The following is a 26,816-nucleotide window of genomic DNA, read 5'->3' as shown; positions in this document are numbered from 1 at the left end:
AGCCCGCCCTCAGGGTTGTCATGGGGATTAGATGAAATACACAGATGAGAACATGCTTGGGAGACCAGAAAGGGCGATAAGAACTAAGAGCATTATCAGTATTCAGGCAGCCTTTAGATAACAGAATCACAGACCAGGAAGGGGCCCCTGGAGCATATTTAGTCTCAATTCAGATCTAGGAGAGCATATTTCTCATAGTGGTGAGGTAAATGGTTTTTAGGCAGGACATATTTTAATAGTTACATATATACTTATTTATGTGTATTTTAAAAATAAAGGTATGACATCAAACCTATTTTTTTTAATGGCTATTTTGCTCAGATTAAGGCTAAATAAGGATTTTAAGTTAAAAACTATGCTAATTTTTAAGGTAAAGATTAAGCCAGTAATAGTTCAGTAGTAGACATTTTGGCCCAAATGGGCCCTTGAGTAGAGGCTGGGAAAATTTGTGTAGCCTTTGAGGAGCAGATCTTAGCTGGGCCCTTCTAGAGACAGGGAGGTTGCTGCCCCTCAAATCAGTTTACCCACTGGGGATTCACTCGTCCTTGCAAAGTTCTTTCCTTTCTCACCTTAACCTGTCCCACTGGATCTGTGCCATATGAACCTTGACAGTCATGCTTTTCTCCAGCACGAGCAGCCCTGCATTCTCCAACCGCTCCTCAGATGACGTGGCTTGAAGATAGTCTCTCTGGATGTCCACCCCCACTCCGGGCTGGACTGGACTAGAGGCTCTGCACTGGCCATCTCTAAGCCTCACAACAGTTTTGCTGTTAGCCCTTTACAGATGTGGAAACAGGGACTCAGAGTGGTAATCACCCCCATGGTCATGGCCTGAGAGGAGCAGAGCTTGGAAGGAGTCTCACCAAGGTCTGTTTGGTCCCGGAGGGCATGCTCCACCTCTTACACAGTGCTGCTCCCAGGACTGATAGATAACTTTGGTCATTCTGATGACACCTGCCTTCTCTCTCAGTGCTCATGGGGCATGGCTCATGGGGGTCTGGCCAGATATAGTCAGTGCTGTAGTGGAGTGGAGGCCTCATGGGGAGAGGGGACAGAGCAGTTCACACACAGGGATGCTGTGAAGCGACAGCAACCATGGAGGTGCAGGTACGGCTGGTTGACAAGAGAGGCAGAGGGACCCTAGATGGTGGCAGTTTTCCCCTAATTTCCATTAATCCTCTGGTCAACCAGGAAGCCCTCCATCATTTGCACACTTGACATATTATGTAATTTTCAAAGATATAAAAATACAAAGGATGATATATAACAAACACCATGTATCCAAAACCCAATTGAGCAGATGGGACCCTTCTGTCTGCCCTTGATCCCTTCCATGCTAGAGGGCTTCAGCACGTTCCTGCTCAGGAGACCTGGCTGGCTGGGCCTGCCCTCAGCCTCCGACTGACTTTCAGAGCCCCTCTCCCAAGTTTCCACGTCTTGGCTCTCTTAGCTCCATGTCCCCAACAAATTCAATGAATAACCACCTGGGTCTCCATCGAGGTTGTCAGTAGATATTTTTGCTGCCTGAACTCACACTGGGGAGAGATAAGTGTACGTCTTGGGATTTAACCTCTTTCAAAAAGTTCCTCCACCCACATACACACCTGCCTTGACCATCGTGGTTTCAGGCCAGACTGTGGCACATCATGTACTCATAGCTGCCCAAACCAAACTGTGATTCAGGTAGTAAATGTAAATATTTGGAAAAGAGAGGAAAAAAACAATTTTCTTATTCTAATTAGATGAAACAAACTTAACAGTTTGTTAAGCTGCTCATCTTCAAAACCTTGAGCAAAATGCATTTTATGTTCTAAAGTGCAGGACTGCTTTGAAGGAAGGAAGGTGGAGTCTGATATGGTACCTTTCTAACCCCTGTCATGGCCTTGGGAAAAGAGCCTGATGCTGGGAAAGATTGAAGGCAGGAGGAGAAGGGGGCAACAGAGGATGAGATAGTTGGATGGTATCACAGACTCAGCGGACATGAGTTTGAGCAAACTCAGGGAGATAGGGAAGGACAGGAAGCCTGGCGTGTTGCAGTTCATGGGGTCACGAAGAGTCAGACGTGAATAAGCGACTGAACAACATCACCGCCGCCTTGCCGCTCTCCCTTTCCTGGAAACAAGGCTCCCGTGTGCCTGGTCCTGGGTCCTCCTCTCTGTCAAGCGTCCCAGCTGCAGAGGGGGCAGCTCTCCATGACGACAGGAGATGGTTTCTCACCCAGCTCTGCAGGCTCCTTCTTCCACCCCGGCTGACTGAGCTGGAACCTGACATGGCCCATTTGCATGTAGCTTAGGCTTGAGTGACTTCCCTGATGGCTCAGATGGTAAAGCGTCTGTCTACAATGCGGGAGACCTGGGCTCAATCCCTGTGTCGGGAAGATTCCCTGGAGAAGGAAATGGCAACCCACTCCAGTACCCTTGCCTAGAAAATCCCATGGACAGAGGAGCCTGGTGTCCATGGGATCGCAAAGAGTTGGACACGACTGAGCGACTTCACTTTCACTTAGGCTTGAGTTAAGAGAGTTAGCAAAGCACCACTTGTAAAGCTGTGCAGAAAAGATTTTAAAACCTTCTGGAAAAGCCCTGCATTCCCCAAGCAGATTGGCTTTTCAAGGAGTCACCATTGGGGACAGATTTCAATTAGTTTTGTGATAGAACACAGGGACCTGAGGTGGTCCCCAGGTTTTCTTTACTAAGTGGTGAGAATGAGTTGAAATGTTTTCTGTCCGAGTTGCCAACAATGGATAACACTGTCTGCATCCTTTCCCTTGACTTGATGGAGATGCTGCAGAAGCTGGCAAAGGCTAGGACCCCAAAGACCTCAGAAGGATCTGCTTTGTTGGGGTTTCTCTTGCAATAGAAATGGTCAGAAGCTGTGCCAATGAAGGCAGTTAAGTATATTCTAAAGCTGATAACTATTTGTTTATGCAAGAATACACATACATATGTTGATGGCCTACTTTTTAAAGAAAAGTTTTGGTTTAAAAAGAATCTGCTAAGTAATATTGCATTATATATATGTACCACAGCTTCTTTATCCATTCATCTGTTGATGGCCCTCTGGGTTGCTTCCGTGTTCTAGCTATTGTAAAAAGTGCTGCAATGAACATTGGGATACATGCATCTTTTTCAGTTATGGTCTTCTTATGGTATGTTACTCAGCCATAAAAAGGAATGCATTTGAGTCCGTTCTAATGAATGAGGTAGATGAAGTTAGAGCCTAAGAAGTAAGTCAGAAAGAGAAAAACAAATATGATGTTAATGCATATATGTGGAATCTAAGAAGACGGTACTGATGAACCTATTTGCAGGGCAGCAATGGAGACTCAGATATAGAAAACAGACTTGTAGACCCAGTGGGGGGAAGAGAGAGTGGGACGAAGGGAAAGAGTAGCATGGAAACATATACATTACCATATGTTAATAGATAGGCACTGGGAATGTGCTGTATGATGCAGGTAACTTACACTAGTGCTCTGAGACAACGTAGAGGGATGGGATGGGGTGGGAGGTGGGAGGGAGGTTCTAGAGGGAGGGTCATATGTATACCTATGGCTGATTCATGTTGATGTATGGCAGAAACTGTAAGTTAAAAAAAAAATTTTTTTTTTAAGAATCTGCTATACATACTCTATGTTAGGAATGTCCCTTGAATCCTAAGTACCCAGATTAAAAGTAAAAGTATTTGTAAGCACGTGGTGCTGTGTGGAGATAGCCGAAGATGTGCTGGAGCTGGGGAGACCCATCTTCCCCTTAGAGCTGACCATTCTGGGGGGACCTGGGGACAGGTTCTTGCCTCCCCAAAGCATTATATTTTCATTTCAAGGGCAAAATGTGTTTTAATTCAGTTCTGTTTGTTTTTTCTTCTTTTTTAGCCTTTAGAACTTTTAACACACCTTGAAAATTCCCCCTTTTAGATGACCCCAAGCTCACTCCTTTGTATTTTAATTCCACTGGGAATGCAGTTCCCAAGGGAGAGGCCGAGGCAAAGGCATCTTTTTTGGGGAGTACCATTCTCTCACAAGGAGGCTCAGCAGCCTAAAATAGCGTCCATCATGTTCTTCCTTCAATGCCTGCTTTATTGTAACCGGAGATGATGGAAAAGGGTGGAACCACAGTCCCAAAGCCTTGGGGGCATATGTTTAAAAAAAAGTAACTTCTATGAGATATGTCTTCTGCATGGTCCCTCCCCACCCACATTCCTCAGGTTGAGATTCCCCTGGCGTCAGAGTCAGGAAGGCCTAGGCTCCGCACACAGGCTCACTCATACCCATTCTCTTCTGGAAGAGGAAGTCAGCCCCCCCCACCCCCTTGCCCTGCTGGTGCTCCTGGGGTGCTAAGACTTGGTGACCCGTGCCCCGCCCGCCCACGGGGCTCCTTTCCGCTTATCTGGGGCTGGGTGGGTGTTTCCTGCATGTTTGAGATTTTAAAGAGGAAATCAAAATAAAGAAACAAAGCCTTTGTTTTACTTCTGGGCTCAAACTGAGGGCGGCTGGAGGGATGGAAAGGGGGGAGCGGGAGCAGGTCACTTGGCGCTTCCACAAAATAACCATTCTCATAAGCACTTAACGGGGGCTTTTTTTCTATTTGGGGCTGGTATGTGTGGATAGGAGAGCTGGGTGGAGGGTGAGAGAGCCCCTGTGTGGAAGGAAGGAGGAGAGGGCCCAGGCAGGGTCTGGGGCCACCAGCAACTGGCCTCAGGCGGGGCTCAAGGCTCCTCAGTCCCTACTCCCTTCCTCAGAGGAGCCACAGGAGAGTGGGGAGGATCCTGGGCCACAGCCCCCCCTGCTGACTCTCTGTCCCCTCCCTGTCCTCTGTGTGACCTTGGGCAAGTCCCCACCTGCTTGGCCCTCCTTTGCCGTATCTGTAACAGGGACAGGGCTGCTGCAACTTACATGTCCTGGTCACACCGCCCTCCTTTCTTGTTTAATCCAGTTAGGCTGGGCAAGCTCTCATCCCACAGATGTGGAAGTGGGGAGATGCTCTCCCCAATAGTTCTTCATTTTCCACAAAGCTTTTCTCCCTGTGGAAGCTCTCTGAGAGTATCATTTATTTTTCTTTGAAGATTACCCGTTCATCTGCAGTATTTCTGGGGATTGCAGGGTGGGGACCAGGACCGCTGGCCATCTGGGCTCCAGAGTCAGCCGCCACGCTTTGCGTGGGTGCCCTAGGTGTGGCTTCCTCATTCCCTGAGCCCCACTGCGCCAAGGCTGTTGTGTGTAACAGGCGGTCGCTGAGGGCCTATGAGAAAGGGCCCCTCGCTCAGAATGGAGCAGAAGTTAAAACAGCGCCAGACCTCTTCCCCTGCCTGCTCACCTCCTTGGCTCTCTGTCTCCTCAAGCCTAGTTGACTGCCATTTTCCAGGGACCACTTTTCCTGGACACTTTCCTCCAGAACTTCTGAAAACTCCCAACTTCCATTATTTTTTTTATATATAAATGTATTTATTTTTAATTGTAGGATACTTGCTTTGCAATGTTGTGTTGGTTTCTGCCATTCATGAACATGAATCAGCCATAGGTATACACATGTCCTCTCCATCTTGAACCTCCCTCCCACCTCTCACTCCATCCCACCCCTCTAGGTTGTCACAGAGCACCAGGCTGAGTTCCCTGCACTATATAGCAACTTCGCATTAGCTATTTATTTTACACATCAGCCAGTTCAGTTCAGTCACTCAGTTGTGTCTTACTCTTTGTGACCCCATGGACTACAGCACGCCAGGCTTACTGTCCTTCACCAACTCCCACAGCTTGCTCAAACTCATGTCCATCAAGTCAGTGATGCCATCTAACCATCTCATCCTCTGTTATCCCCTTCTCCTCCTGCCTTCCATCTTTCCCAGCATCAAGCTCTTTTCCAATGAGTCAGTTTTTCACATCAGGTGGTCAAAGTATTGGAGCTTCAGCTTCAGCATCAGTCCTTCCAATGAATATTCAGGGTTGATTTCCTTTAGGATTGACTGGTTTCATCTCCTTGCAGTCCAAGGGACTCTCAAGAGTCTTCTCCAGCACCACAGTTTAAAAGCATCAATTTTACACATGGTAATGTATATGTTTCAATGCTACTCTCTCAATTCTTCCCACTCTCTCCTTGCCCTGTTGTATCCATAAGTCTGTTCTCTATGTTTGAGAAATAGATTCATCAGTACCATTTTTCTAGATTCCATGAAAAGTGAAAGTAAAGTCACTCAGTCATGTCTGACTCTTTGCGACCCCATGGACTGTAGTCTCCCTGGCTCCTCCCTCCATGGGATTCTCCAGGCAAGAGTACTGGAGTGGGGTGCCATTGCCTTCTCCAGGGGATCTTCCCGACCCAGGGATTGAACCCGGGTCTCCTGTATTCCAGGCAGACGCTTTAACCTCTGAGCCCCCAGGGAAGCCCCTGAGAAGTAGGTTCATCAGTACCATTTTTCTAGATTCCATATAGATGCATTAATATATGGTATTTGTTTTTCTCCTTCTGACTTACTTCACTCTGTATAACAGGTTCTAGGTTCATCCACCTCACTAGAACTAACTCAAATTTGTTCCTTTAAAAAAATTTTTTGTTCCTTTTTATGGCTGCATAATATTCCATTGTATATATAGACCACAACTTCTTTATCCATTCATCTGTCAATGGACATCTAGGTTGCTTCCATATTCTAGCTATTGTAAACAGTGCTGCAGTGAACACTGGGATACATGTATCTTTTTCAATTATGGGTATATGCCCAGTAGTGGGATTGCTAGGTCATATGGTAGTTTTATTTCTAAGAGTAAAACTCCTAAGAAGTCTCCGTACTGTTCTCCATGGTGGCTGTATCAATTTACATTCCCACCAGCAGTGCTGGAGGGCTCCCTTTTCTCCACATCCTCTCAAGCATTTATTGTTTGTACATTTTTTTTGATGATCGCCGTTGTGACAGGTATGAGGTGATACCTAGTTATAGTTTTGATTTACATTTGTCTAACGATGAGTGATGTGTATTTTTTCACATGTTTACTAGCCATCTGGATGTCTTCTTTAGAGAAATGTCTGTTTAGGTCTTCTGCCCATTTTTTTAATTGGGTTGTTTGTTTTTCTGATGTTGAGCTGCATGAACTGCTTGTATATTTTAGAGATTAATCCTTTGCCAGTTGCTTCATTTGAAATTGTTTTCTCCCATTCTAAGAGTTGTCTTTTCATCTTGTTTATAGTTTCCTTTGCTGTGCAAAAGCTTTTAAGTTTAATTAGGTCCCATTTGTTTGTTTTTATTTTTATTTCCATTACTCTAGGAAGTGGATCATAGAGGATCTTTCTGTGATTTATGTCAAAAGGTTTCTGTCTATGTTTTCCTCTAAGAGTTTTATAGTTTCTGGGTTTAGCATTTAGGTTTTTAATCCATTTTGAGTTTATCTTTGTGTATGGTGTTAGGAAGTTCTAATTTCATTCTTTTACACATGGCTGTTCAGTTTTCCCAGGTATCTTTTCTCCATTGTATAGTCTTACCTCCTCTGTCAAAGATAAGGTGCCCATAGGTGTGTGGGTTTATCTTTGGGCTTTCTGTTATATTCCATTGGTCTATATTTCTGTTTTTGTGCCAATATCATACTGTCTTGATGACTGTAGCTTTGTAGTATGGACTGAAATCAGGACTGTTGATTCCTCCAGCTCCATTCTTCTTTCTCAAGATTGCTGTGGCTTATCGGGGTCTTTTGCATTTCCGTACCATTATTCTTAACTACAGAGAAATGATGACATGGAGACTAGGCTGGGAGCCTACCCTTTTACTTGTGAAAAGAGCCATTAAAGAGCTTGTTCGAGCAAGAGGTATGCACCTGCACCCCAGACCAACACCGCAACCTTCTGCAGAACCACAGCAGGAGCTGTGGGATTGTTGTCGTCACTGTTCTGAACCTGGTCAAAGTCTACAGCCAGGCTTTCTTTCCCAATGACCAGAGCAAACACAAATGTTAATCTTTTTTCTTTGTGTTAGAACAGTGTGCACTGTTTAACTGTTCTATTAGTAGCTGTGAGGATTAGAACTGAGGTAGGTCAATGTATTTATTGAGCATCTTCTCAGTGTAACATATGTGCTGGGCTCCAGAGATACAATGGAGGATAAAACGGAGCATGGGCCCTGTCCTCCTGGAGCTGACAGTCTAGTGGAGAATATACACTGCATCATAAACAATTAAGCCACGAGTGCAGCATGCAGAGTGCTGTCAAGACAGACAACTGGGTGTCTTGGGAGGCAGAGCAGTGACCTCACCTAGTCTGAGGTGCTGGTCAGGGAAGGTAGGTGAGTGCTTAGCACTTGGTCAGGACGTGATGAACAGCCCTGGCCACAGGACTCAGCCTGATTCTGCTCCCTCTGGTTACTGCTACCCATCCAACAGTGATAGTTTTGCACAGAGAGGTTTATACATTAATTTGTCAAGGGTCACACAGCTAGAGGGTGGCACAACCAGAATCCAAACTGGGCCTGTTGGACTCATTCCCGTGTTTCTAACATCTGCTCTGCCTCCAGTTTTACCTCCTGGGCTCATCCTTGTCAGATGGGATGAGGCTCTGCAGTTTCTGCCTTTCTCTGCACCCCAAAATAAGCCACCTACGGGTTGTGGGTGGTGCTCATTCCTTGGGTCATCAGGAATAAAATGTGCTTCCTTGTTGAGCCCTGGCATGCCTTCACAGCAGGAGTGGTGGTCTTGCATCCCACTGGGTGGCCGGGGTCTCGCTATAGTCTCCCTACTGATCACCTCGCAGGCCAATGGAGGTGATCCAAAGGCAGCCCCTTCGTTCCCTTCCAGCCCCATCCTGAGTGCTTCAGGGCAGCTTGGAGAGCAGCCCTGAATGGCCCCAGGCACCCTTCTCTGCAATTCGGTGGAGGGGACCCTGGCAAGAGTTCCCACAACATAGTGATGACAACGATGATGATGACAGTAATAAACACCTCACGTGCCAGGCGCTGTTCTAAGCACTCGTGTATATTGGCTCATTCCATCCTCAGAACAACCCTGTGAGGTGGATACTGTTGTTAACAGGTGAGAAAGCTGAGGCGCACGTGGGTGGAGCGATTTGCCTACGGTCACACACGAAGCGGGGCTTCCTAGTGGTAAAGAACCACCTGCCAGTGCAGGAGGCATAAGAGATGTGGGTTTGGTCCCTGAGCTGGGAAAATCCCCTGGAGAAGGAAATGGTAGCGCACTCCAGTATTCTTGCCTGGAAAATCCCATGGACAGAGGAGCCTGGCAGGCTCCAGTCCATAGGGTCGCAAAGAGTCAGACACAACTGAAGTGAGTTCGCACCAGCCAAATTCGCACATGTAGCCAAGGGGGCAGATGCTTTGACTCACAGCTTTTTATAAACGTGCCATATGTAGAAGAAAGAGAGGTAGGCAGCCAGCCCCCCCGACCCCCCAGCCAATGGAAGCTTCTAGGTGGCTCCTGCTGCTTGGGAACTGAGTGGGCCTGCCCACTCTGCCCTTTGCTCTCTGTCCATCCCGGGCTTGAGGTCCAGCCTGGCCAGGAGGACAGGGAAGATGCAGCTGCTCTTTAGGTCTGGGGAAAGAGATTGAAAAGTGGTCTCCTGCCCTTTCAGAGTTTGGCAGGGTCCTTGAGAAGTCCGCCTTCCTCACCTCCAGCCAAGTTCAGGCCTTCAGACCCAGGGAGCTGGACCCTCCCCCGGTCCTGCCTCCCTGGCCTTTCCCTTTGCCCAGGAACACCACCCCCCGCCGCCTCCCCAGGGCGCTCATTGCCATGCCCGCCTCGCGTTCAGGAAGTCTCCCCTTTGTTTTGCTCCAGCCCTTCTCTCTACAGTCTGCTCACTCGTCTAGAATGGGGGTTGGATCACCTCTCCTCACCTCAGGGATGTGCCTCAGTCCTGTTTCTTTCTCATTTTGGGTTGAACATAAAATTTTTCACGTTTTTCATTTATGGTGTTTAACATTTTGTATATACATGATGGAAAGAAATCAAAGCAATAGTCAATTTTGAATGTGCCTCTCTGCCCTCCTCCACCTCAGGCTCTGCCAAGCTTTGGGGTGGTTGCATGTGCCACCCCTCTGCCCTTCCCAGCTAAAGATGGCCAGACTGGAGAGTCTCCGAGCTGAGCACTCCCTACTGCTGCTCCTTGGTGTGATGGTCACTTCCTTTAATCTGTGCTTAGTCACTCAGTCCTATCCAACTCTTTGCAACCCCATGACCTGTAGCCCCCACCAGGCTCCTCTGTCTGTGGGAATTCTGCAGCCAAGAATACTGGAGTGGGTTGCCATGTACTCCTTCAGGGGATCTTCACAACCCAGGGGTTGAACCCAGGTCTCTCTCATTGAAGGCGTATTCTTTACCATCTGAGCCACAAGGGAAGCCCAAGAATACTGGTGTGGGTACCCTGTCCCTTCTCCAGGGAATCTTCCCCATCCAGGAATAGAACCGGAATCTCCTGCATTGAGGGCGGATTCTTAACCAGCTGAACTACCAGGGAAGCCCTTCCTTTAACCTCACACCAAAGTCAAGACCAAAAGCCAGGCCAGGCCAAGGCAGTGCAAAAGGTTATCTGCCTTGGAGCGGCCACACCACTCAGTGCTGGCCTGCTCAGGGTGGCCAGGGTAGCAGCAGGTGCCCTTATGGGCTGGGGTCCCCCAGGAGGGTGATTTGTTTGTCTTGTACAGTGTATACAACTTTTTAATTGGTGCATGTGTGCTAAGTCACTTCAGTCATTGTCCAGCTCTTTGCAACCCTTTGGACTGTAGCCTGCCAGTCTCCTCTGTCCATGAGATTCTCCAGGCCAGATACTGGAGTGGGTTGCTATTTCCTCCGCCTGGGGATCTTCCTGAAGTAAGTGAGTAAGTAAAGTCGCTCAGTTGTGTCCGGCTCTTTGTGACCCCATGGACTGTAGCCTACAAGGCTCCTCTGTCCATGGGATTTTCCAGGCAATAGTACTGGAGTGGATAGTAATCAAATCCTCATCACTCTCTTACGTCTCCTGCATTAGGAGGTGGGTTCTTTACCACTAGCACCACCTGGGAAGCCAACATTTAAAAAAAATGAGTTTACATAAAAATTCAGATATCTGGCTACTCTTAAAAAATTTGGACTCTCTGGTAACCCTGTTGCAGACATGCTCCTGTCATGACAGTCAGCTGGTGGAGGCTGCCAGAGGTCTCCTGTTTACCCCGGGCCCCACTGCTCCCCATTGCCTGTCTCTGCCCCCTTCTCCCATTTATCCACCTCGCCTCTGCCTACATGTGAGTTTGGGGTATCCATTTGTCTCCCGAGCTCCTCTTTCTGCTACTGCGGGATAAAGCAGTTCAGATGGTGGGTCAGCCAGGATGTGGGAGGGTGGGGTTTAACAACTCAGCCCTGACAAGGAGCATCCATCTCAGAGGCAAGGGGCTGCTGACACAAAGGGAGGCCTGCTCCCCGCACCCAGGCCTTCCCTTTGCTGTCACTGTGCCTGCCCTTCTCCTGGGCCACTCGCCTCCTGGGCTGGTGGGAGGCCCTGGGTTCTGTGAGGCAGCAGCTCTAGGCTGGGTCATCCCTGAGGGATGGCCTGTGAAGTTGTGCCCCAGTTAGCACACACTCCACTCAAGAGAAAGTTAGTGACCTTGAGATAAGGAATATGAGGTCCAGCCTATAGCTCCCCAGCCCCGCTCTAGTGGGGAAAATATGATAATAAAACAACTCCTGGCTTGTTGATTTGAAGGGAGAAGAGTGAGTGTGGCCGTGTAGCTGAGAAGGGAGCTCGTGGTCACTTGCAGATGGAGATGCATGGCCTAGACAACCTCGGGGACCTCAGGGGCTAAACAGAGCCCTGTCAGTGAGGTGGCCATGATGAGTCAAATGGAATAGTGGCCGCAAAGCCCTCTGGCTGCCACCTGGCCAGCACTCCAGGTTGTCACAGGCAAGGTGGCTCAGTGGAAGGTGACCTGGGGAGTAAGAGAGGCCAGGGAGGAAGGGGTGGCTTTGGGAGGCTGGGAGACAGGGTGGCTGTTCCTCAGAGGGAATGTTTTCACAGGCAGGGAAAGTAAAAAGGCAGTACAGGCAGATAGCATTCATTTGCAGACTCCCTGACAGGTTAGCACTGCCTCTGTCCCTAAGGACGCAGATACTGGGGCAGTTCAGGTGGGCCTGTGGGAAGAGCTTCCAGCTCCCATGGCGGGTTTTCTAGGAGCACCGTGCCCGGGATTGGGTGAGGGATGACAGCACTGGAGTCGGCGGGTGACAGCGCTGGAGTTGGGGAGGCCAGCACTGGTGGAGGGCAGGCGACAAGGCAGAGCCAGCCACTGAGGGGGACGTGCCACCAGGCCTTGGCCTGAGATTCAAGCAAGGTAAAGGGATGTTGGAGCGGATGGGGGAGGCAGAGGACAGAGGGCCAGGGCAGAGGGCGGGAGAAGGGGCCTGTGGGGGTTGAGCCGGACCAGCCCAGGAGGAGATGTGAAGATGCGGGGGGCTCACAGGAGCCCTTGCTCCAGACGTGGCCTGAGAGGGCAGCTGAATCAGAATGGGGAGCAACCTGCCAGGCTTTGGGGAGTCTGAGGGCCTCGCTTTGGGAGCCCAGAAGTTAGCTCTCTGCAGTGGGGTGATAGCCAGCCTGACTTTCCCAGTGCCCACACAGATGCCTCTCTAAGGTTGAGAAACTCTCCTCCTCAGCTGTCAGTGGAACTGCCCTGCACTAGCGAAATGGAGAGAACTCCGGGACTGAGAATAAGAACAACAACAACAACAAGTATTTCTTCCTTTCTTTGGCTGCATCGGGCCTTAGTTCTAGCATGCAGGATCTTTCGTCGCAGAACACGGACTCGCTAGTTGTAGTCTGTGGGCTTAGTTTTTCCGTGGCATGTGAGATCTGTTACCTGACCAAGGATCGAACCCATGTCCCCTGCATTGCAAGTTGGATTCTTAACCACTGGGCCACCAAGGAAGTCCCTGAGAATAAGAATTTAAATTCCTCTCTGCCTCTTGCGGTAGGGCAGCAGCCCTGGCCCTCACCCCTGGACTGGGTTCAGTCCACCCTCCCTGTGGTGGTAGGATGTGGGGAAAGAAGGGACGGGGGGTTGGTGGGACCCCAACCCATGAGGACGTGGGTCTGTGAGGGCCAAGTGGCTGGTGACAGCACCCCGTGACCCAGGGGTACTAACGGAGCATGTGGTTCTGAAGGGCAGTGTGGACCTGAGACCCTGAAGCCCTCGTTAATCCCTCGGTCCTGAGAGTTTCTTAGACCACCCACCCCTGGAGTAGCTGGGTGGGGAGTGGGGCAGAATTTTAGTTTTCAGTTAGTCTCAGTGCCAAATCCCAGCTTGGCCCTCTTCCAGCTGTGCCCAAGGGCACATGCCTTGGTATCCCTGATGCTGCTCCTGGCTGCTAACCGGGAAGACCAAATGCCACCCCTTGCAGCTCTGCCTTGGGACCTTTGTGGCCATGCCAGCTCTTCCTATGTGACCTTTCTGCTCCCACCTGACCCTGCAGCCCCTTCCATCTATTGCCCTGCTCCTCTGAGCCTCTGGAGCCCTTAGTTCTCACACAACTTATCCAGTCTCCACTGGGCTTTTCTGCTGGATGAACATCACTGTGGTCATCAGAAAGGGCTGTGGGCCCACCAGACTGGGCAGCCTTCCAGAGACCCTACGTGGCACCCTGTGGGGAGGGGAGAGTCCCAGGGCCTCCACGCGCCCTGTGCTCCTCCCACCTCGCCCCACAGCCCCGCACTTGTTCCTTCATCATTCAGTGCTGATGGGCAGCCACCACATGCCAGATTCTGTGCTTAGTGCTCAGGATACAAAGACCGACATCCCTGGTTGTCAGGGAGTAGCAAGTGGTCCTCACCGCCCGCTTCCCACCTCACCCCCACCCCACCCCCACCCCACCGCCATGGCACACAGGGCGCATCCTGCAGTCCAGTCACAGCGTGTTGTTTGCAGAGCTTGGCACCTGTTTGGTTTTTCACACCTCTGTGCTTTACTCCTTTGCACCTTCTGGTCCTCACCTAGCATATGCTTGTCTCCATCACTCAGCTTAGCTGATACCTACTTGGCCTACAAGACCCCATTTTTGGCATTGCTTCTACCAGGAAGCCTTCTGCAGTGCCCACAGGCTGGGCATGATACCCTCCTGCTCTCCCTGTGTGCTTACTTATTAGCCTCTTGTATTGTAACCCTCTGTCTGCCCCTCCCCTCCACACCCCTTGAACCCTGAGGCCAGGGGTGGGGGCTCATTCATCTCAGGCTCCCCAGTTCCCAGGACCAGGCACACTGGTGGTGCTCTGGGAGCATTGACTGGACATGCATGCCTCCCAGATCCAAGCCTCTGTGCGCTGGTGGTCTGTCCACTTTACTCCTCCTGGCTCATTCTCCTCTGGGCCCTTTCTCATGTCATGTGTCCCTAATAGGCTTTTCTTTCCAAGGATAAACCCGCCAAGCCAGTAGTAACCCAGAGCAGGACTAGGTTTTATGATGGAGAGCACCTCTGGATTTAAAGAGGGAGAAACTGTGTCTCATGTTGAGTTCCCAGTAATTTGATATTTGCTGCAGTCTCTTCAGTGAACAAGCATCTCCTGAATATTTGGGAAATGTCTTTGAGGAGCTTAAATCTCCAATGTTGGGTCAGCAGCATGTGGGGGCTTGATGTCTTACAGCATCACTACAGGAGACTGCCCCCTCCCCCTCACAAGGAGAATGGGGTGTTGAGACCAGCTGGCAGATGGGTGTGAGAGTGCCCCAAGGAGCGACTGGTGAGAGGCTGAGTTCTGACAAGTTGTCATCTGTGGAACCAGCTGGTTGGCAGGGCATGAGCTCAGGAAGGACTCTGGGGAGGCAGGAGGGCTTCCTGCAGGAAGAGGGACTTGGGATGAACTTTGAAGGATGCTAAAGACGCTTACTACTTGGAAGGAAAGTTATGACCAACCTAGATAGCATATTGAAAAGCAGAGACATTACTTTGCCAACAAAGGTCCATCTAGTCAAGGCTATGGTTTTTCCAGTGGTCATGTATGGATGTGAGAGTTGGACTATGAAGAAAGCTGAGTGCCGAAGAATTGATGCTTTTGAACTGTGGTGTTGGACAAGACTCTTGAGAGTCCCTTGGACTGCAAGGAGATCCAACCAGTCCATTCTGAAGGAGATCAGCCCTGGGATTTCTTTGGAGGGAATGATGCTAAAGCTGAAACTCCAGTACTTTGGCCACCTCATGCGAAGAGTCAACTCATTGGAAAAGACTCTGATGCTGGGAGGGATTGGGGGCAGGTGGAGGAGGGGACGACAGAGGATGAGATGGCTGGATAGCATCACTGACTTGATGGACGTGAGTCTGAGTGAACTCTGGGAGTTGGTAATGGACAGGGAGGCCTAGCGTGCTGCGATTCATGGGGTCACAAAGAGTTGGACATGACTGAGCGACTGAACTGAACTGAATGATGGTAACTTTGTTGTTGCTGTTCAATAGCCCAGCCATGTGTGACTCATTGCAACCTCGTGGACTGTAGCACGCCAGGCCTCCCTCTCCCTCACCATCTCCTGGACTTCGCCCAAGTTCACATTCATTGCATCATCCAGCCATCTCATCCTCTGATGCCCCCTTCTCCTTCTGCCCTCAATCTTCCCCAAATCCCAGCATCAGGGACTTTTCCAATGAGTCGTCTGTTCTCATCAGACCAGAATACTGGAGCTGCAGCTTCAGTCCTTCCAGTGAATATTCAGGGTTGATCTCCCTTAAGATTGCTTGGTTTGATCTCCTTGCTGTCCAAGGGACTTTCAGGAGTCTTCTCCAGCAGCACAGTTTGAAGGCATCAGTTCTTTGGTATTCTGGTAGAGAAATGATGGTAACTACCTGATGTTTATTGAACACTGTCTGTGAGCCAGACCCCCACAAGTCCAACGCTGCCGTCTCCACTTTTACAGAAGAGAAAACCGAGGTACAGAATGTAACTTGTCAAAGTTTGCAAATGTGTGATTCCTAGCTCAGGCTCCTTGGTGAGGGGTTTTAAGTGAGGCACAGCCCCAAGCTGGGCAAGGAGCTACCGGTGTGTAAGACCACAAGGGGATGGACTGAGGCAGGGACAAGCACAGTGGAGAGGGTCCCAACCAGGGTGCCAGAAAATGAGGTCTCAGAGCCCTGGTGCTCCCATGACGCTGAGCAGCCACCTGATCCCTCAGCTTCCTGTCTGATCCTCAAAACAGGAATACCTGTCAGTCCCAGCCCTGTGTCCTGCTTGGTCACAGTCAGGATAGGGAACAGGGGGGATGGCGTGTCTGTTCCCAGAGACTAGCATTTGCCCTGATGACTCGGGTGCTGACCTGCTCAGCTGCTCCTCTGGGGGCAGCCGTCTGGTCATGGAGGTCGCCCAGACTCTTAACACCACCTCCCCGGCTCACTGCTGACCTCTTCCCAGCACTTCTGGATCTTCTCTCTCTGGCCTGGCCTGACTCTGCCCCTGCAATATCCTGCCTATCACGAGAGGATGCCTAGCCTGATGGGCTGGCTTCAGGCTCTGGAGCCATGATGCGTGGTTTCAGATCCTGTCACTGTTGCTTTCTAGCTGATGACCTGAAAGAAGTTTGGGAATTTCCTGACAGTCCAGTGGTTAGGACTCCGCATTCTCACTGCTGAGGGCCCCGGGTTCAATCCCCAGTCAGGGAACTAAGATCCCACAAGCCACGGGGCATGGCAAAAAAAGAGAGAGAGAGATGTTATTTCACTTCTTTGTGTCTCAGTTTCTTCAACTGTAAAACAGGGACAATTAAGTTATACCTCATAGGGTTGTTAGGAGAATTAAATAAGTTAATTTAGTAGAATCTTCCAATAGTGTCAGACATATTGCTTACATTAATTAAGGGTTCCTATTATTTTTAACAGGGCCACTGTTGTAATTATTACAGCAGGTCGTTTCCGCACACCTACTCTGGGACTCATAGTGCTGGTTGTAAATGGCTAAGCTCTCAGGCTCAGTCAGGAGGCACCCACAGACTAGCAAGTAAGGACCAAGTGTTAATGCTGTGCTGTAAGGAAGCACATCATACTTGGGGTTCATGAGGAAGGTCAAGGGCATTGTTTTCCTCAGCTGACTTACTTCAAGCAGTGGCCTTGCCTGGATCTCTGGACTTCCGTCTGGTATTTCTGCTCTGCTGCTGCAGTCCAGGTGTGATCCTGGCAGAGGAACTCGGATTTGATGGGGTAGAAAAGCAGGGGCTGATCCATTAGCGGAGTTCTCCAGAGGTAGCCAGGCAGGTTCCCCCTAAAGGTCCTGAGCCCCTTCCATGGAACAGGATGGCCAGTACGTGGGATGTTTTGGAGGGAACCTGAAGAGTAGTGGGGCTTCCCTGGTGGCTCAGACAGTAAAGAATCTGCCTGCAATGTGAGAACCTGGGTTTGATCCCTGGGTTGGGAAGATCCCCTGAAGAAGGAAAAATCTACCCACTTGAGTATTCTGGCCTGGAGAATTCCATGGGTAGAGTAGCCTGGCAGGCTACAGTCCATGGGGTCGCAGAGTCGGACACGACTGGGTTCCATCTGGGATGGCAAACAAGTTTCATCTCTGGACCAATCGTCTGGTTCTGGCTGCCAAGGGTGCTGCACTGAAAAGGGTTGTAAGACTGAGCAGGAAAGAGGAGCACAATGGACTTCGATATCTGCCTTGGCTCTGGGAAGGAGGGGCACCCATGCCATACACTCGCCATCTAGACCTGATGATATTTAAGGTCCTGTCCAGCATAAAATAACACACACAGTTGGGTTGGTGGTCATCTTTTTTTTTTTCCCTAAACTTGTTTATTTTTAATTGGAGGATACTTTCTGTACAATATTATAGTGTTGGTTTCTGCCATATATCAACATAAATCAGCCATAGGCGGTTAAGTCTTAATGATTAAGTGGACTGAATGCACCAGTAGCTTCCTGGAGGGCCTGAGTGATGCAGTGACAGTGCTGGCCTGGGAATAGCCAAGGTGGGAGACAAAGGGTGAAGCAAAGTCTCCTCGAGGTGAGAACGGAGCCTTAGGGATGCCAAGTGGCCCAGACCCCTGGCGGGTCTGCACATCAGTTATGCACTGCCTGCAAATCAGCAGCCCCCGGGGAGGCTGCCCGTTTCTGGGAATTGTGCAGAAGGGAAGGGCAGCTCCTGGAATGCAGAGCCGTTTCCTCCACATGGGTTGGGTCCTCCCCCCGCAGTGTGTGCTCATCCCCCTGCACTGGGCACACCCAGACATCACAGAGATGAGATTAACTTCCCCGGGCTGATTCCACTCAATGTGAATGAGAGTCCGTTCACTCTCCCAAGAGCTGCATTAATAATGAATGTGTCCCCCTCTTCCAGCTTTATTTACCAGACAACTTGCAGTTCAACTGATCAGTTTAGGAAGGAATCTTTAAAATGATTCGTCTAGAAACAGAGAAGCAAAAAGCAGTGAAACTAAACCTTCAATTAAGTTGGTAGCGTCTTTGGGGGAGGCTCTGGGATGACCACTACCACGGTTTCTGTGGTCAGGGAGGATGAACAGTGCCCTTTGGGTTATGAATCACAAAGACAGTCCAAGAAAGGTACTGTGATGCTGCAAAAATAACCAGAATTCTAGGCAGTGTGGCATGGTGGCGCCAAGCCTGACCTTTGGTGTCTGATCCATACACAGCCGATGCCTTCTAAATGGTGGGGGGTGTTACTGCTTGGCGCTTCTCCTGGGCACCTCTTCTTCTGGCCAGGACTACAGGACACTGCTTTGGAGGTGGTGCTGGTGGGGTGGGGTGCATGGAGAGGCTAGGAAGCCCAATGAGCCCCTTGACGGTGTCTGCGGCCAAAGTCTTCTTTTACCATGTGACCACTTGTAAAAATGGGCAGTGTTCTGGACTATTCTTTTGGGAAATAAGCTCTGTAGAAGCCCTAGAAACTGGGAACTTAGGGAGAAGGGGGCAGATTTGGTGAGGGATAGTAACCAGTGGGCACTGCTGTTTTGAGGGGCTGCTGGGGCCCACCGCTGTCCTAGGCATTCATTACTGTGTTGGGTCCTCCAGCAGCCCTCTGCGGTACGGGCGCCTTCAGGACGGGGTGGGCAAGGTCCAGATCACTGGGGCCTACCACACTGGAGGGAGCCCAGGGGCCCAGGTACTTGCCACATCAGTGCAAATATGCCCTTACTCAGGGACCTCCACCGTCAGTTTTCTTCCACTGGGACTGTAATTATGCATTCTCGAGGGTTCTGTTCTATTTTATAGATGGGGAAACTGAGGCTCCTGGAAATTAAGAAACTTGCTCCCGGTCACACAGGCAGTCCATATCAGAGACACTGAGTGAAACTCAGGCTGCCTGGCTGAACAGTCCAAGGCTATGACTGACACCCCCTCCAATTCCCCCTTCTCCCAAGAACAGAGTCTTTGCCCAAGACTTCCCAGGAGGTGTCAGGAACCACCCCCACTTCCAAGCACACTTTGAAAATTGCTGGGTGAAAAGGTTATTCAGGGGTCCTGTGTCCACCTAAGCCCACGCCACCCACCCACACACACACGTCCTAGGGCCACGAGGCTGCCCCTATCAGAAGAGCGTGTGTCTTGCCCTGCTTCTTGATCCAGGGGAGGGCGGGCTGGGTGGAAGGCTGGACTGGGCAGTACTGAGTAGTCAAATACACTCTAAGGGCTATACATGTGTTGGGCCCTGCCTGGCCGCTTGAGTAGCAAAGGATTGAGGAGACGTGGCTGTTGTCCACATGGAGCTCCCCAGTTGCTGGGGAGGTGAATCTGCCATTCAGGAAATAACTTCAACCCATGCAGGATGGTGCTAATTCTGGGGAGAGAAAAGGAGCAAAAGACAGCCAGCAGAAAAGCTTATTTCTCAGCTGACAGATGCCTGAAGTTTTCATATACACGTCACTAAAATCGTCTAGGCAGTGATACTGCCTTTTAGGAAGAAGTTTCCAATATGAGGTGGAATTTGGGTTGCCCGTGCACTGGGAGGGGCTCTGGGAGCGGTGGTTGCCATGGCAGCCAGCATTCAGCCACCTCCTCTGCCCTGTGGCTGCTGTTCCAAAAGTTGGTTTCTGAGTGGAGCGGGCTGCCTGGAACCTCAGAGCCATTTCCCATGGAAACAATGTTCTAAATGACGGGTGACGTTGCCACACAAGCCTATTTAATCCGACTGCAAGGGAGCTGAGGTGGCACTGGGGCCTCTGATGGGGCGGGGGAGGAGGCTGGGAATTGCCGAGCCCCAAGAGTGGAGGGAGGGAGTCTGTGGGACTGTCTTCTGGGAACAAAGTAAACAAGGCAAGAGAACAGACATTTGAGCACCTCCTCTAAGCTGGGCTCCTCTCATACATTTTAATTTCATCCTTAGAGCGATCCTGCAAAAGATGGTTCTCTAGCCAACCCCATCTTACAAGTATTAAAAACTGAGGCTGCGAAAGGTTAACTCGCCCAAGGTCACTCAGCTGGTGGGTTGGGAGAGTATAAGCCATGGAAAATTGGTGGGGAGACTTTAAAGGCAGCCCCAGACCCACCTTATTTCACACTCCCACCTCCAAGGGGCATCTATGACCCGCAAATGGTGAAGAACCAGTGTTCTAGAAGGATGTCCAAGACACTGTCTAGTTGGACAGGCCGGAGAGGAGAGGGATGTTGTAAATGGAAGCAGTTTGCTACTTAACCACCAACCAACCTTTTACCCTGTGGTGACTTTCAAAAATCTTTCTCCACACCACGTGAGATCAGCCGACTTTGTAGGAGGGTGATACACACCCCTTGGCATTTTGACTGCCTTCCCTGTTTACAAAGACATCCTTTGAGTCAGGGATTATTTCAGGGGACGTTCTGCCCAAGAGACCTTATGGACTGGGGAGTTTTCTGGACTCCAGTCCCACCCTTGCAAACCTTCTTTTCCTCCCAGGCTCACACTTGGTTCCAGGAGGGTCTTATCTGTGTGACCAGTTGTGCTTGGGAGGGGAGGGAGACAGTCCCAACCTGTGGCTGAGTGAGCCACCGCTGAGCCCTCTGTGTGGAGAGGCTGGCACCGTGTGGTAGGTCGTCTAATGGTTGTTCGGACTTCCCTGGTGGTCCAGTGGCTAAGACTCCTTGCTCCCAAAGCAGGGGACCCAAGTTCAGTCCCTGGTCAAGGCACTAAGATCCCACATGCCACAACTAAGACCTGGTGCAGCCAGATAAATGAAAAAAAAAAAAAAAAAAGCCATCGATGGGCCCTGGTACCTCTAGGTAACATCTGTCCTTGATGCTGTGCCAGGCCAGGTGATGGAGGGATGAGATGCAGCCCTCCCCTGTTACGTGCAGTAAGTGTAGAGGACTTCCAGTCCTCTATAAGTAGTGGGGGCCCTGCACCAGGAGCTGCAGGGCATGGGTCAGAGGGGGCACCACCCACGGGAGGTGATTCCTGGGCCTGGGCTCTTTCCCCAGGGCCCCAGTGTGGGTGGGGTGGGCAAAGGGCACCACATGACGTCAGGGTTCACTGGAAAACACAGTTGCTTGGGAGAGAGCACTATGAGAGGTCAGCCATGAATGTCCAGTGAATCCCCATCTGCTATGGGAAGCGCTGAAGGGTTTTCCCCTACGAGGGACCAGTCCAGTGTTTGTGTTAACCATGCATTCTAACCCTGTTCCACTGAGTCTGAGTTTGGAGGGAGCTCTGAATTGCCCCCCGCCCTGTGATCTCTTGGGCCAACTCCTAAGCGCGGGGCACCGTGAAAGGAAATCGGCTTCATCCGCTTTCTGCCAGCTGCCTCGCTTGCAGGCAGAGGGCAATTTTGTCAGGTCCCCAGGTGATTCTGCTGTGGGTGGTTTGAGCGCCGCCTCAAAGGTTGGATTCATGTCCTCTATCATATTTATGGTGTATTTCTTGTTTTATTTTGAGAGGAAAATCAGGAGAAACTATTTTCCTTCCTGATAACTTTCCACCCACTTAGTATTTTTTATTCACGTTGCTGCCAGCGAGAAGGGAAGATAGCTTTCATTTTTATCTATTTTATTTTTTTAACTGAGGTATAGTTGATTTATAATATTATATCAGTTCTAAGTGTACAACATAGTAATTCAAAATTTTTACTGATTATATTCCATTTAAAGTTATTGTGAAATATTGACTATATTCCCTGTGCTATACATTATATCCTGGGAGCTTATTTATTTTATGCATAGTCGTTTATATCTCCTTGGAAGGGAGCTTTAAAAACAGCCTCTCAAAAAAAATAAAAAAAATAAAAAAATAAAAACAGCCTCTCACAGGCAGACACATTCACTCTGGCCCATGTGTCACCGCCCTCCTCAGGCTAGGTCAGCATTTAAGGAGAGGCAGTGAGGAGCTGACATCAAACTCCCCTGACCCCCAAGAGGCAGAGAAGACAGAGAGTGGCCCATACCCTCCCCTGCCCCCCATTTCTGTCTCCCTCAACACCCCTCTGGCCTTTTGGGACCACCCGCTTTGTCATGTGGGAGAGCTCAGTGCGTTGAAGCCACCGCTTATCCCCACCATTATCCTCACCTGTTGGGGGGATGAGGGAGCCAGATGCTGGGGCTTAGCTGGTACCTGGTCCTTTTATCCTGCACCAGGGGAGCTTAAATTCCCACTCAAAAGGAGAGGGAATCGCACATTTCCCTCTTCTTTTCATAATATTGTGGCCTGAACATTCATAATATTGTCCGGCTTTTCTAATACACAAATAGAACACACGCTTATTGTAGAAAATTGAAAAAGGACCCCCAAATCTGCCTTAGAGACAGCTACCTGCCTATCCTCTCTGTGCCTGGAAGCACACGAGACATGTAGATTCACAGGTGGGTAACTTCGTGGACATGTAGTCAAATGTACTTGCTGTTTTGCAGCTTGTTTTTTAAGATATATATTGTAAACCTTCTCTAGGCTAGTCAATAGCATCCTTTTTTAATGGCTATCTAGTATTTCATTGTATGGATAAACTTTTAACTCTTCTCCCATCTACCCAGTATTTAAGTTATTTCCATTTTTATCCCTGTTCTTAACATCTTTGTACACTTGTCTGATTACCTCCTTGGACTACATTCTCACATGTGGTATAGCCTTAAAAGAGGATATGTCCATTTTAAATTTTGACATATTTATGCAAACATACTCTCAGCCCAGTTTGGACAGATTTATACTCTCACCCGCAATGTATAAAAGTGCCTACTTCCCCGCCACTGCAGGGAAATCCTAAATGTCAACATCAAGCTTCAGTAACTGCACAATCGCCTATAGCCCCATGCAAATCAGGGTGGCCTCATAATCCACATTTGTGTCTAACACCCTTTCTGTTGAAATCTAGAATGGAGGACTCTTGGAGCTAAGAACAACTGTGAAAACTCAGCCCTTTAATCTATTAGGTAAGGAAACTGTGGCTCAATTGGTGGCATTCCCAAGCAGCAGAGATGCAAACAGGACAGCGGTGCATTGTCTCCTGGCATGCCCCACCCCCGCCTTCTACCGGCCCTGAAGCTACCCAGGAATGGCCCACCCCGGGTGGTTGTGCTTCCCTCCAGCAGCTTCTGCAGTGAGCAGCTTAGGTCTCTGACAACACCCTCGAATTCTTGCTTAGATGCCTCTGCTCCTGTTTCCCCCACCAGTGTTCGGCCTTGACGCTGTCACCCTCCTCCTTCGGGAAACTCTGGGCTTCCTTTGCTGTCACAGGTCCTAGTTTCCCTCCTGTTCTTCTGAGTGCTCCTTCCATGCTCCCTGCCCGCCTCTCCTCCTTGTCACTTTGTGATACAGTTTCCAAAGACCACTCTTCATGTCTCTGCTGTCTCCTCTGCACAGCCAGTCCTGAGCTATTCAGGCTCAGTTGTTTTTTGGAATCTTAGTCCCATGTTTCTAGCCCCTGGCTGGTCACCTTGACACTCTGGACATTTTAGGATGGATAATTATGTGCTGGGAGGGGGAATTTCCTGGGCATTATAGGATGTTTAGCAGCATCCCTGACCTCTGCTGATGGGACGCTGGTAGCACTCACTTGGTTTTGGCATCTAAATACATCTCCAGGCATTGCATTTTGCCCCTGGTTAAGAACCACTGCCTTCTCTGGATTCAACACCATCAACATAAAACTTGTCTCTGATCCTCCCCTTCTTCCTCACCAACTAAAAGATGGGTTGACCAGATGTCATGAGATTCTCACATGACTTTCTGCATGATTAAAGGCAAGTCGACCAGTGGCTGGAACCAGGATCACCGAATTCTGAGAGTCAGAAGGGACTCAGGACTCTGAGCTCAGGTGTGCTAAGCTCTTGTGCTCCTCTTTCCATTGAGCTCAGAAAACCTCCCATCCTTCTCAGCACTTCAATCCAATGACCAGACTCGATGTGAAAGGTGAACTTCTATGCCCTCCCTGCCCAGACCAATGCCCATGTGTTTAGCTGGCAGGAATATAGTGCAGAATTCAGTGGTGGTGTGGCTTGTTTGACATGGCCTTTGGCTGGTTAAAGACTCCATGGCATCTACCAGTATTATGTCCCCAAGGCCAGGCCTGGCACATGGTTGGTTTCCAATAAATGATTGAATAAATCATTTTAACAGTTATAGTCTCTGGGTGAGGAATCAGGGTTGGTACTTTTCTTTTGCAGGTCTTCATTTGTACAATTGGGAGTATTTGTTACTCTAGAAGAAAAAAGGAAACCCTGTGAATATTTTCCCCTAAGTCAAAGAGGAGGAAGCCCCCCTGCCTCATTCCACATGTCTTGCCTCCCCAGGTCTGACCAACCAGCAACATGGCAACGAGTGCAGTCCCCAGCGACAACCTCCCCACGTACAAGCTGGTGGTGGTGGGAGATGGGGGTGTGGGCAAGAGCGCCCTCACCATCCAGTTTTTCCAGAAGATCTTTGTGCCTGACTATGACCCCACCATCGAAGACTCCTACCTGAAACATACAGAGATTGACAATCAATGGGCCATCTTGGACGGTGAGACTTGATGACAGCCCTGCATGGGGTTGGGGCGTTAATACAGGTTTAGGGAAAGTTGACAGTCTTCAGCTGGGTATGCTGGTTTCTTCCATGTTGCTGTTATGGGGTGATTGGTGTAAGGCTGTGTGTGTTTTCCAGGGTGAATTCTGAACAGCTTTGTAGAAACCAAAATGTGTATTCAACAAAGAGTCAAGGCTTAGAATCATGCCGACTCAGTGATGTCATGGTTGTTATGTCTCTCTGATCAGAAGCTCTGATTAACTTTTATAGATATCTCTAGCTGATTAAGAAGTTTCCAGGTGGCACTAATGGTAAAGAATCCATCTACCAATGCAGGAGATGCAAGAGACCCGGGTTCGATCCCTGGGTCAGGAAGGTCCCCTGAAGTAGGAAATGCAACCCACTCCAGTATTCTTGCCTGGAAAATCCCATGGACAGAGGAGTCTGGAAGGCTACAGTATATGGGGCTGCAAAGAGTTGGACACAACTGATCACTAACTAATTAAAAAGTAGGAAATCAACTTTTTTCTTAATAAGCATAGTTTATTTGGTAACTGCCCCTAGGACAGGCTGGGAAATCTTGCATTTGACATTGTGTTTCTAGTTTAGTCTATGTTGGTCTGGAGTAGCAGTTCACCAGCAGGGAATTTAGCAGAAATGAAAACCCTCAGGCCCAACTGGTTCAGAAATTCTGAGGTTGGGGCCCAGCAACCTGTGTTTTAACAAGCCCTTCAGGTGATGGTGAAATGAGAGAACCACTGTTCTAGATTCTTACTGATCCTTACTTTGTACTGTTTTGAATCTTGAAACAAAGAGCCATTAATCATAGAGTGTTATACTACGAGGCAAGCTTTGAAAACCACCGGGATACAAGTTCTCTATCAGATATGTGAATTGCAAATATTTTTCTAGTCTTTGGTTTGTTTTTTGTTCTCTTAACAGTGTCTTTCAAAGACAAGAGTTATATCTTTTCCTAACCCAAGGTCCCAAAGGTTTTCTCCTATGTTTTCTTTTAGAAATTTAATGGTTTTAGGTATTACCTTTACATCTATGATCTGAATTAGTTTTTGTATGTGGTGTGATATGGGACAAAGGTAATCTTTGGGTATGTGGACATGCACTTACTTGTCCAAGCACTATTTATTGAAAAGATTGTCCTTTCCCCAATGAATTGTCTTTTTTGTACCTTTGATGAAAATTGATTGTCCATGTATTTTATTTGTTTGATCTATTGTCTGTCTTAACACCAGTAGCATACCATCGTGGTAACTGTAGCTTTATAATAAGTCCTAGAATCAGGTATAGTTAAATCTCCAACTTTATATACTTTTTCAAGCTGTTTTGGATAGCCTAGTTTCTCTCATTTCTGTGTGAATTTTGGAATCAGTTAAATTCTAAAATTCTGGATTTTGATTGAGATTATATTGAATTTATGGATCAGTTTGAGGAGAACTGACATCCTAACAATGCTGAGCCTTCCAATCTATGAAGACAGTATCTCTCTCCATTTATTTAAGTCTTCCTTAATTTTCTCATCAGTTATTTTGTAGTTTGGAGTGCATAGGTCTTTTACATATTTTGTCAGATTTATACCTACCTTTGTATTACAAACGATACTAGTTTTTATTTGTTTTTAATGTTTGTTGCTAGTATATAGAGATACAATAGAATTTTATATATTGTAACCTGCGGCCTTGCTAATTACTTATTAGTGCTAGTGGATTTTGGGAGATTCTATTAGATTTTCTGCAGAGATGATCATGTCTGTGAAAAAAGATGGTTTTACCTCTTCCTTTCCCATCTGGATGGCTTCTATTTCTTTTTCTTGCCTTATTTCATTGACTTAATGTTGTACTTGTCTTGTTTTTGATATTAAGGAGAAAGCTTTTCGTCTTTGAGCATTAAGTATGATGTTGGCTGTAGAGTTTTTATAGATATCCTTGATCGAATTGAGGATGTTCCTTT

At 48.8% G+C, this 26,816-nt stretch overlaps 1 protein-coding gene across 6 annotated transcripts in view; it reads left to right on the top strand.

Moving 5' to 3' along the window:
- Positions 1-26,816, top strand: part of MRAS (muscle RAS oncogene homolog) — a 68,945-nt gene that overhangs the window by 4,519 nt on the left and 37,610 nt on the right. For 4 of the 6 annotated variants that reach the window (XM_027545180.1, XM_027545172.1, XM_027545145.1 and 1 more), the window contains one exon: positions 24,638-24,848. The exons of 1 other annotated variant lie outside the window; for it this stretch is intronic. In XM_027545180.1, the coding sequence (XP_027400981.1) occupies positions 24,656-24,848 (193 nt within the window). In that variant the 5' untranslated portion in view covers positions 24,638-24,655. Of the gene's footprint in view, positions 1-23,220; positions 23,279-24,637; positions 24,849-26,816 lie in introns of all 6 variants that reach the window. One more of the 6 variants, XM_027545162.1, reaches the window with a different exon arrangement.

Source organism: Bos indicus x Bos taurus, chromosome 1 (assembly GCF_003369695.1).
Source record: "Bos indicus x Bos taurus breed Angus x Brahman F1 hybrid chromosome 1, Bos_hybrid_MaternalHap_v2.0, whole genome shotgun sequence".
Taxonomy (NCBI): Eukaryota; Metazoa; Chordata; class Mammalia; order Artiodactyla; family Bovidae; genus Bos; species Bos indicus x Bos taurus.
Note: the sequence above shows the minus strand (reverse complement) of the source record. Positions and strands in the feature narration are given on the sequence as shown.